Source organism: Nicotiana tomentosiformis, chromosome 8, assembly GCF_000390325.3.
Source record: "Nicotiana tomentosiformis chromosome 8, ASM39032v3, whole genome shotgun sequence".
Taxonomy (NCBI): Eukaryota; Viridiplantae; Streptophyta; class Magnoliopsida; order Solanales; family Solanaceae; genus Nicotiana; species Nicotiana tomentosiformis.
Genome location: NC_090819.1, coordinates 85,577,704 through 85,588,797, shown reverse-complemented (window position 1 = coordinate 85,588,797; position 11,094 = coordinate 85,577,704). Strand labels below are relative to the sequence as shown.

Genomic DNA, 11,094 nt, shown 5'->3' with positions numbered 1-11,094 from the left:
ATTAATCCTCGTGATGGTCAAGCCAACTTTCTCAACCAATCCAAACTCAAATCGCAACACTTATACCCACTGGTAGAAAAGAAAGCCTCCACATAACATCAAAAGGATCACACATCCGTAGACCACCCTACAGGAGATAACCCACCTACTTAGCCTCAAATTGATATCTCTCTACCCTTTCACAGCCATAACTACTACGCAATCACTTAATCTTCCTGAGTATGAACTCATCAACAAGACATGAGAATCTACTTCGCTCTACAAATAAATAACATAAAAGATCCCTCAATACGATCATAACTCGAGTATGTACAACACATCAACACAGAAATCAAGCACCCAATAGTCCTTTTCACATCTCAAGAAAAACTCCTCTCATCACATTCAAATCATCTTAACACATCCTGCAATCACATCCATGGAATCACAAGTCGTTGATGCACAGCTGATACTGAGCGCTCACATATGCACACAAGTGAGTGGAAGGAATTCAAAGAGATACGCTTCAAGCTAAATCAATGTCGCACGATAAGGAAAGAAAGATGGGAAGTTTATCCTAAATGCCTTGTAGCCTCTCGAACATAGGTATGGACGTCATCATACAGATCCGCAAGACTCTACTAGACACTTGCTCAAGACTCATAGAATCTATTAATCTATAGCTCTGATACCAACTTATCACGACCCAAAATCCAACTAGTCGTGATGGCACCTAACCTAACCTACTAGGTAAGCCAATTTAACAGTAATCCATTTCAGATGAGATTTACTAAAAGAAGTAATGATAATACAACTGAATTTTTATACAAAACAAAAACCAAGGATTGGTAGTACAAATCATGAGCTTCTAATATTTAGAGTTTACAAAGCTGGTATGAAATAAATACATCATCTATTTGAAATATACATGAACAGATTAATAATTCTAAAGCTACCAAGAATAAGAGGCAGCTATGACCGGAACACAGGTACACCTTCAATGCCAGCTCCCGCCATACACAACAACATCAGTATCCAAAATATGCACGCAAGGTGCAGAAGTGTAGTATGAGTACAACCGATCCCATGTACTTAATAAGTAACAAACCTAACCTTAGGTTGAAAAGTAGTGATGAGCTTGGACAATGGTCAGAGTCCAACACCAATAGCCAACAACAACTCATAACAACATATTAAAAGTAGTACAAGAAATAACTCAAGGATATGATGCTCAGCTCGTTCACAATTACGTAAAATAGGCATATTTTTCAAGTATAACAATAAAACCCAAATCTTTTACCGAAATCACCAAAATATGAGTATGTCAGAAATCTGTGATTTTTCCCAAAAACTTTCAACAAAAGATAAGATATTTCAAATGTCAGGTAGCATAAAGAAAGTACATCTCTATGCCAACATGTCAATGTGTATGTGAAGTCATGAATATCACAATACCGTACAGCATGAGGAAATACATCTCTATGCCTAAATGCCATATATACATGTCAAATGTAATGCACCACAGTGATAAACTCGTGTGCTCATCCTCTCGGGGTATTCAACCTTCCTCAGAATGCTCAGTCGCCCAGCACCTCCCAGTCACTCAACACTCGCACTCAGTAGGTACCTGCGCTCATTGATGGTATATTAGACTCCAAAGGGGAGGATCCTGCCCAAGCTCTTATATTAAACTAATCTGGCATGTTGCGGCGTACAACCCGATCCCATAATAATAAAGCCTATAAGGTCTGTTGCGGCGTTCAGCCCGATCCATAGGACTGCTGCAGCGTGCAGCAGTCCTATAATCATCACTCACAATCAGGCCCTCAGCCTCACTCAGTCATCAATCTCTCCCGTCTTTCGGGCTCGCAAATCTCATGCCAATCACCCCAAATAATGATAACATGATATGACAACAAATGATAACAGAGACTGAGATATGATATGCAAATGAATGAATATGACTGAGTATGTAATTGCAATTTAAGCAAATAGCTCAACAACAGAAATGACCTCAGTGGGTCCCAGCAGAGTAAGCACATGGCCTAAACATGATTTCTAATATGGATCACAACTCAATTACTCTAACACGTAGGAATTTCATGGATAAAAGTAAGATAGAATACTACACGATACCATAGAATCATCCGAGTCATAATTCACACGGTGCACGCCCACACGCCCGTCACCTAGCATGTGTGTCACCTCAACACCAAATACATAACACGTATATTCAGGGGTTCATATCCTTAGCACCAAGTTTAGAAGTGTTACTTACATCGAACAAGTCGAATCCAATACTGAGCAAGCCAAACAATACTCTAGAAACACCCTCCCATGCGTACCAACCTCTGAACGGCTCGAAACTAGCCAAAAGCAACTCAAATACATCAAATAATGCCTAAGTAAACAAACCCAATCGATAAAGGTCGAATCTTTAATTAAAAGCCCCAAAATCAACCAAAAGGTCAAACACGGGCTTGCACCTTGGAACCCGACAAAACTCACAAAATCCGACAACCAATTCAATTACGAGTCCAACCATACTCGTTTCACTCAAATTCGACTCTGAATCAATGTTCAAAACTCAAACATTCACTTATAAAATTTTAGACAAAAACTCCCAAATTTCACTTTGAAATCATCAAATGCCAAAAATGAATATGGATTCATGAAATATAACCAAAGCCGAGTAGAGAACACTTACCCCAATCTATGTGGTGAAAATCGCTTCAAAAATTGTTTCAATCCGAGCTCCATAGCTCCAAATATGATAAAATGTCTTAAACACCGAAAATAGAGTACTTATAATCACTGAACAGAAGTACCATTCGCGATCGCGAAGAACAAATACACTACCTCCAACAATACGCTACGCAATTACGAAATTAACCATGCAAACGCGATGACCACATGCACCTGCACTACACGATCGCCATGACCCACGCGAACGCGATGTTGAGGCCTCACAAAGGTACGTGAATGCGGTAACACTGTCCCGAACGCGATGAAGGAAAAGGCCAGCTCCACTAATACACTATGCGATCGCGACCCAATCTTTGCAATCGCGAAGAAGGTCTGAAACACCAGAAATCAGCAGTGCCAACAAGTATGGGAATGATCTGAAACTCTTACAAAACTCACCCGAGCCCTTAGGGACCCCGTATGAACATACCAACAAGTATCATAACATAGAACGGGCCTATTCAAGGCCTAAAATCTTACATATTGACATCAAAACCATGAATCGCGCCTCAAATCGAACTTAAGGAACTTTGAATCTTTCAACTTCCAAAACTCGTGTCGAACCTTATCAAATCAACTCGTAATGAACTCAAATTTTGCATACAAGTGCCAAATCACATAACGAAGCTATTCCAATTCCCGAAACCAAAATTCAAACCCGATATCATCAAAGTCAACTCCCGGTCAAACTTATGAACATTCCAAATTTTCAACTTTGGCCAATTAGTGTCAAAACCTTCTAGAAATATCCAAATGCAAATTCAGGCATACGCCCAAGTCCAAAATCATTATCCGGACATAGCGGAATCATAAAAACTCTGATCCGAGGTCAAACACTTAAAAGCCAAACTTGGTCAACTCTTTCAACTTAAAGGTTCAAACATGAAATGTTTTCTTCCAAACCAATTCTGAATCACCTCAAAAAACTAAAACTGACGATTCACACTGGTCATAATACATCATGCGAAGCTACTTGAGACTTCAAATAGCTGAACGGAGTGCAAATACGCAAAACAACCAGTTTGTGGGTTTGAATGTTTGATTTCATTATCCATTTTTGGAGCTAGAGAGCTCGGTTTGTGGCGATATTTCGAGAGCTTTTCAAAACAATTCATTGGGGTAAGTGATTCTAACTCAGATTTGACTATATTACACTAAACTATTATTATTTTTATCATTTAATTAGTGATTTGAGTTAAAAATTTGAGGAAAACTGTGAAAATTTCTTAGGCTAAATTTTGGGGGTTTGAAAGGCGGTTTGAGGTCGGATTTGAGTAGTTTTTGTACGGTTGGACTCGTTATCGAGTGGGTGTTCGAATTTTATAATTTTGATGGAGTTCTGAGATGCGGGCCTGGATTGACTTTTTATTTTTTTGTAACTTTATTGGTCGAAATAGTTTTCTATAGTTTATATTTATGGTATGAAGTTACTTTGGCTAGATTCGAGTCGTTCGAAATTGGATAATCGAGGAAAGGTCTTACTACTGGATTGAGTTAGCATGTTTTGAGGTAAGTGTCTTGCCTAACTATGTGGGGGAGAATTTTTTTCTTAGGATTGGTGTTGGTTTTCTTTAATTGTGATACGTAAAAGCCGTCTAAGCAAGCTGACGAGTGTGTACATGGGTTAAATATGGTAATTGCACGGTTTTAGCTATGTAGATTCCTTTCATGCCTTTAATTGAGTTACCGTAACATGTTATATCCATAATTATTAGTCTATATTCACATGCTTTACTTGTCTTATCTCTTACTTATTAATTGCTCTATATGTTTAGTTGAAGTTCTTGTTTCCTCTATTCCTTATTCATTATTTAACCGTTGAATTCTTTACTTGAAGTTGTTATTCTTGGAATATCTTTATGTTGAAATGTGTATTGAGTTATAAAGGATGTGATTCATATTGAGACAAAGTGTTAAGTTGTGAAATACTATTCTTGTTGAGTTATTCACTTCCAGTTATTATTGTTGAGACTCTTGAGTACATTGTGGTTGAGCCATAGGCTATTTATTTTGAAAACACTGTTATTGTTGATTTCTTTGTCAAGTTGTGATATTGGATACTTGAGGTGTGATTTGTGATATGATATGATATTGATACACATGCGGTGATATAAGATTTTGATGTTGAAATGCATACAGTGAGATAAGGTGGGCTTGATATGTGTATTGCTAGTAGGGAAACTACTTGAAGCCATGCGGTGTGATAAGGTGGGCTAATACGTGGGAAGCTATTGAGGGAAAAATGATTTTCAAAACTAAATGCAAGGTTCCCGCGGAGATATAAGGAAAGATTGTGAAATGTTTTGTGATTTGAGACTACGAGCTGGTACCTCGGTAGTGATTCTTGTTGATACTTTTTCATTACTTCACTTGTGTTTTGTTGCTTTGTTCTGTGTCATAGCATTTCCTTTGTCTTCCTTCCGTGATGCATTATTTGCCTTAGTTCAGTGTAGTTAATCTCGGTGTATTTCTTTATTGTGTCCTTTCTATTGCTATCATTATTTCACTGCTATATACTTGTTCAGCTTCTTGATTATTCTAGTAGACTGACCTGGTCACTTCTCAACCGAGGTTAGACTTGGCACTTATTGGGTACCGTTGTGGTGTACTCATGCTACGCTTCTACACATCTTTTTGTGCAGATCTAGGTACCTCCTACTAGTCTAGGCACTAGTGAAATGAGCTCAGCTTCGGAGGCTTCAAGGTATACCTGCTGGTGTCCGCATGCCTCGGAGTCCCCCTCTATCTAGTCTACTTTATTTTATTTTCTCTTTTAGACACATTGTTGTATAGGGATGATCAATACTTATTCGTAGAGCTTGTGACTTGTTATCACCAGGTTTTGGGAAAGTTGTATATGCTGAGTTGCGGAGTTTTCTTTATTATAGTTGTTGAGTATTAGAGAATTATTCGTTATTTATGTTATATTACACATGTATGTTAGGCATACCTAGTTTTAGAGAGTAGGTGTCATCACGACATCCTACAGAGGGAAATTGGGGTCGTGACACTCCCATTTAGATATATTAGGAAAGGAAAGAAATAAGTTGACATAGAATAGGATAAAGCATTTTGCTTAATTATACTTGAAATGATTACACAATATGACTGACATAATTTGGAAAAAGACAAATGATTATTTTTCATTTTTCATTAATGATTATAATCATTTAAACATCAAAGTGTGCATTAACAAACGTTCAAAAATTAGAATATCAACTTCAGAATAGATTTTTCGATTTGTTGTCCTAATCTGGAAAAGTGAGTGAAGTGCTGATTGAAATATGTAGTCTAGATCTAAATTCACATATAGTTTTTATATATTACTATGCATGGAATGAGATAAATGCTAAGTTACATTAAATCTAACTGAATTAATTCTTGATACGAGTAGTCTAGGGAATTTTAAGAGATGCATTATGTTTATTCTGCTCAAATTAATACTAGCAGAATTTGTTTGGCCAAAGCACATAAACTGAAGAAAATCACCTTCAAGCACATAAGCAGCTTTTAAAAAATATATATTTTCATTTCAGAGAAACATGCAATTACACTGTAAGCAGAAAAATACAAACAAGTCCTCCAAATATCATCTCTATATTACAAATGCCATTCATACTCGTCATCTAATAGAACTTCCCATTCAAAAGCAAAAGAGACTAGATAAACTGCAACTGCATTTTGCAGAGCCTATTGGCTTGCGGTGTATAAGATTTCGGGGTTAAAAGGTATGCGGCAAGATAAGGTGGACTTGATATGCGTGTTGCTAGTAGGGGAACTACTTGAAGCCACGCGGTATGATAAGATGGGCTAAAACAAAGGAAGTTATTTGGGGAAAAATAATTTTCTAAATGCAAGCTCCCGCGGTGATATAAGGAAAGATTGTGAAATGCTTTGTGATTTGAGACTACGAGACGGTACCTCGGTAGTGATTCTTGTTGATACTTTTTCATTACTTCACTTGTGTTTTGTTGCTTTGTTCCGTGTCATAGCATTCTCTTGTCTTCCTTCCGTGATGCATTATTTGACTTAGTTCAGTGTAGTTAATCTTAGTGTATTTCTTTATTGTCTCCTTTCTATTGCTATCATTATTTCACTGCTACATACCTGTTCAGCTTCTTATTTATTCCAATAGGGCCTTGACCTGACCTCGTCACTACTCTACCAAGGTTAGGCTTGGCATTTACTGGATACCGTTGTGGTGTACTCATGCTACGCTTTTACACATATTTTTGTGCAGATCCAGGTACCTCCTACCAGTCTAAACATTAGTGAGACGAGCTCAGATTCAGAGACTTCAAGGAATATCTGCCGGCGTCCGAAGGCCTCGGAGTCCCCCTCTATCTAGTCTACTTTATTTTCTTTTCCTTATTAGACACATTGTTGTATATGGATGATCAGTACTTATTCGTAGAGTTTGTGACTTGTTATCACCAGGTTTTGGAAAAGTTGTATATGCTGAGTTGCAGAGTTTTCTTTATTATAGTTGTTGAGTATTTGAGAGTTATTCGTTATTTCTATTATATTCCGCATGTATATTAGGTTTACCTAGTCTTAGAGATTAGGTTCCACCATGATATCCGACGGAGGGAAATTGGGGTCGTGACAAGTTGGTATCAGAGCTCTAGGTTCATAGGTATTATGAATCACAAGCAGGTTTAATAGAGTCTCGCGGATCGGTACGGAGACGTCTGTACTTATCTTCGGGAGGCTATGGAACTGTTAGAAAAATTTTACTTCTTTGATTCCTTATCGTGCGAATTTATTGACTTCAAAATCCTAATTCTCTGTCTTTCTACTATCTCCCGGATGGTGAGGACACGCACAGCTGGATCGGATGATCTGACACCTGCGCCCCTGCTAGAGCAGCGAGAGGTCGGGGAAGAGGCCGCGGACTGGCACATGGTGCATCCAGAGCACCTGCCCGAGGTGCTACAGAGGAGCCACCAGTAGCTCCAGTTGGGGGGCAAGCATCTAAGATGCCTGTTACTACCCCCGCACTTCAAGAGACCCTCGCCCAGTTCTTGAGCATATTTGGTACTCTAGCTCAAGAAGGATTGATCTCACTTGCACCGGCCACATCCCAAGCTGGGGGAGGAGCACAGACTCCCGCAGCCCATACCCCAGATCAGTGGGTCTAGGTTGACCAGGTCCCAGAAGTCATACCAGTGCAGCCGGTTGTCCCAGTTCAACCCGAGGTTAAGGCAGCAACATCTGAGGAGGAGCAGATCAGGCTCGAGAGGTACAAGAAGTACCATCCTCCTAAATTCAACGGGCTAGCTGTAGAGGACGCACAGGGTTTTCTTGAGGAGTGCCACAGTATCCTCCGTACTATGGGTATTGTGGAGTCGAGTGGCATTGTTTTTACTACATTCCAGCTTAAGGGAGCGGCTTATCAGTGGTGGCAAGCGTACGAGTTGGGTAGCCCGGCCGAGGTAGCTTCACTCACATGGGCTCAGTTCTCAGAGATGTTCATGAGAGAGTTTGTTCCCCAGAGTCTTCGGGTTACATGGCGCGCAGAGTTTGAGCAGTTGTGCCAGGGTGCTATGACCGTGTCGGAGTATGCTACCAGGTTCAGCGAGTTGTCCAGACATGCACCAGCTTTAGTCTCCACAGTCAAAAAGCGAGTTTGTCAATTTATTGAGGGGCTCAACCACAGTATTAGATTCAGCATGACTCGAGAGTTGGAGACCGATACCCCATACCAACACGTGGTGGAAATCGCTCAAAGATTAGAGGGTATATGGGGATGGGAGAGAGAAGAGAGGGAGGTCAAGAGGCCTCGAGATTCTAGCACATATAGTGCTGCCCGTGCCCCAGTTGTAGCCCGTCATGGTAGAGTCTATGTGACCCATCCTGTTCATTTAGTACTTCCAGCTTCTAGTGGTATTCCGACTACTCCTATGTCTCAGGTCGCCGATTATGCACCGCCACTATCTAGTGTACCTCCTGCACGAGGTGCTCTTAGTGGTCAGTCCAGCCGACCAGGCCCGAGCCAGTCTCGGCAACCACATCCTCCGAGAGCTTATTTTAAGTGTGGTGATACTCGTCATATGGTGAGGGACTTCCCCAGACTCAGGAGGGGTGCACCTCCACAGTCTACTCAGGCTCCACGTATTTCACAGGCACCCCAGACTTCTCAGGTCATGGTTACCGCGCCAGTTGACACTCCACGTACACAGCCAGCTAGAGATGGAGGTCGGGTAGGTAGGGTTCGCCCTACAGGGGGAGGCCAGGCTAGATATTATGCTCTTCTGACTAGGATAGAGACGGTTGCATCCAACTCAGTCATCACATGTATTGCTCCAGTTTGTCATAGAGATGCATCAGTCTTATTTGATCCAGGCTCCACTTATTTCTATGTATCATCTTACTTTGCTCTATATTTAGGTATATCCCATGATTCCTTGAGTTCTCTTGTCTATGTGTCCACTCCGGTAGGGGATTCCATTATTATTGACCGTGTGTATTGGTCGTGTTTAGTTGTTCTTGGTGGTTTTGAGATCAGAGTTGACCTATTGTTGCTCATTATAGGAGATTTTGATGTTATTATGGGCATGTACTGGTTGTTACCCTATCATTCTATTCTTTATTGTCACGCCAAGATAGTAACGTCGCGATTGGAGTGGAGGGGTACTTTGGATTATGTTCCGAGCAGGGTAGTGTCTTTCCTTAAGGCACAGCAGATGGTTAGGAAGGGGTGTGAGGCATATCTAGCCTTTGTGAGATATGTCAGTGTTGATACTCTTGCCGTTGAGTCAGTTCCGGTAATGAGGGACTATCCAGATGTATTTCCGGTGGATTTTCCGGGCATGCCACCCAATAGGGATATCGATTTTGGTATTGGTTTGTTGTCGGACACTCAGCCCATTTCTATTCCACCATATCGTATGGCCCCAGTGGAGTTGAAGGAGTTAAAGGAGCATTTGCAAGAGTTGCTTGATAAGGGTTTCATTCGTCCTAATGTATCACATTGGGGTGCTCCGATCTTGTTTGTAAAGGAGAAAGATGGTTCTATGCGCATGTCTATTGATTATTGGCAGTTGAATAAGGTTATAGTGAAGAACATGTATCCATTGCCATACATTGATGACCTATTTGATCAGCTACAGGATGCCAGAGTGTTCTCAAAGATTGATTTGCAGTCAGGCTATAATCAGTTGAAGATTCGGGATCCGAATATTGTGAAGACTACCTTCAGGACTTGGTATGGTCATTATGAGTTCCTTGTGATGTCATTTGGGCTGACCAACGCCCCAACAACATTCATGCACTTAATGAACATTGTATTCCAGCCTATCTTGACTCATTCATCATTGTGTTTATTGACGGCATCTTGGTGTACTCTTGGAGCTGGCAGGATCATGAGCAGCACCGGAGGATTGTGCATCAGACCTTAAGAGAAAAAGAAATTGAATGCAAAATTTTCAAAGTGTGAATTTTGGCTTGATTCGGTGGTGGCTTTGGGTCATATAGTGTCGAGTGAAGGGATCAAGGTAGATCCGAAGAAGATTGAAGCAGTGCAGAGTTGGCCCGGACCATCTTCAACTACTGAGATCCAGAGTTTTCTTGGTTTTGCAGGGTATTACAGTTGTTTTGTATAGGGTTTCTCATCTATTGTTGCACCTATGACTAGATTGACCCAGAAGGGTGCTCCGTTCAGATGGACCGAGGAGTATGAGGAGAGCTTTCAAAAGCTCAAGACTACTTTGACTACAACCCCAGTGTTGGTATTACCTACGTGCTCGGGGTCTTACACAGTGTACTATGATGCATCGTGGATTGGCCTCAGTGCGGTGTTGATGCAAGACGGTAGGGTAATTGCCTACGCGTCTAGACAGTTAAAGGTACATGAGAAGAATTATCATGTCCACGACCTTGAGTTAGTAGCTATTGTTCATGCCTTGAAGATTTGGAGGTACTATTTGTACGGTGTCACTTGTGAGGTCTATACTGACCATCGGAGTCTACAACATCTGTTCAAACAAAAAGATCTTAACTTGCGGCAGCAGAGATGGTTAGAGTTGCTTAAGGACTATGATATCACAATTCTATATCATTGCGGGAAGGTGAATGTGGTGGCCGATGCCTTGAGTCATAAGGCGGAGAGCTTGGGAAGTTTAGCATATCTAACAGCAGCGGAGAGGCTATTAGCATTGGATGTTCAGGCCTTGGCCAACCAGTTTGTTAGATTGGATGTTTCGGAGCTAATTCGAGTTTTGGTTGTGTGGTTTCTCGGTCTTCTCTATATGATCGTATCGGAGAGCATCAGTATGACAACCCCCATTTTCTTGTCCTCAAGTACACGGTTCAGCACGGCAATGCCAAGGAGGTTACTATTGGGAATGACAGTGTGTTACGGATTCAGGG

General features: G+C 40.9%; 1 protein-coding gene across 1 annotated transcript; it reads left to right on the top strand.

The window, feature by feature from the left end:
• The first annotated feature begins 8,270 nt into the window (after nucleotides 1-8,270).
• On the top strand, nucleotides 8,271-10,124 carry LOC138897768 (uncharacterized). The gene is made up of 2 exons (XM_070183779.1): nucleotides 8,271-9,570; nucleotides 9,625-10,124. The coding sequence occupies exons 1-2, from the start codon at nucleotides 8,271-8,273 to the stop codon at nucleotides 10,122-10,124; spliced, it is 1,800 nt and encodes a 599-aa protein (XP_070039880.1).
• The last annotated feature ends 970 nt before the right edge of the window (nucleotides 10,125-11,094 follow it).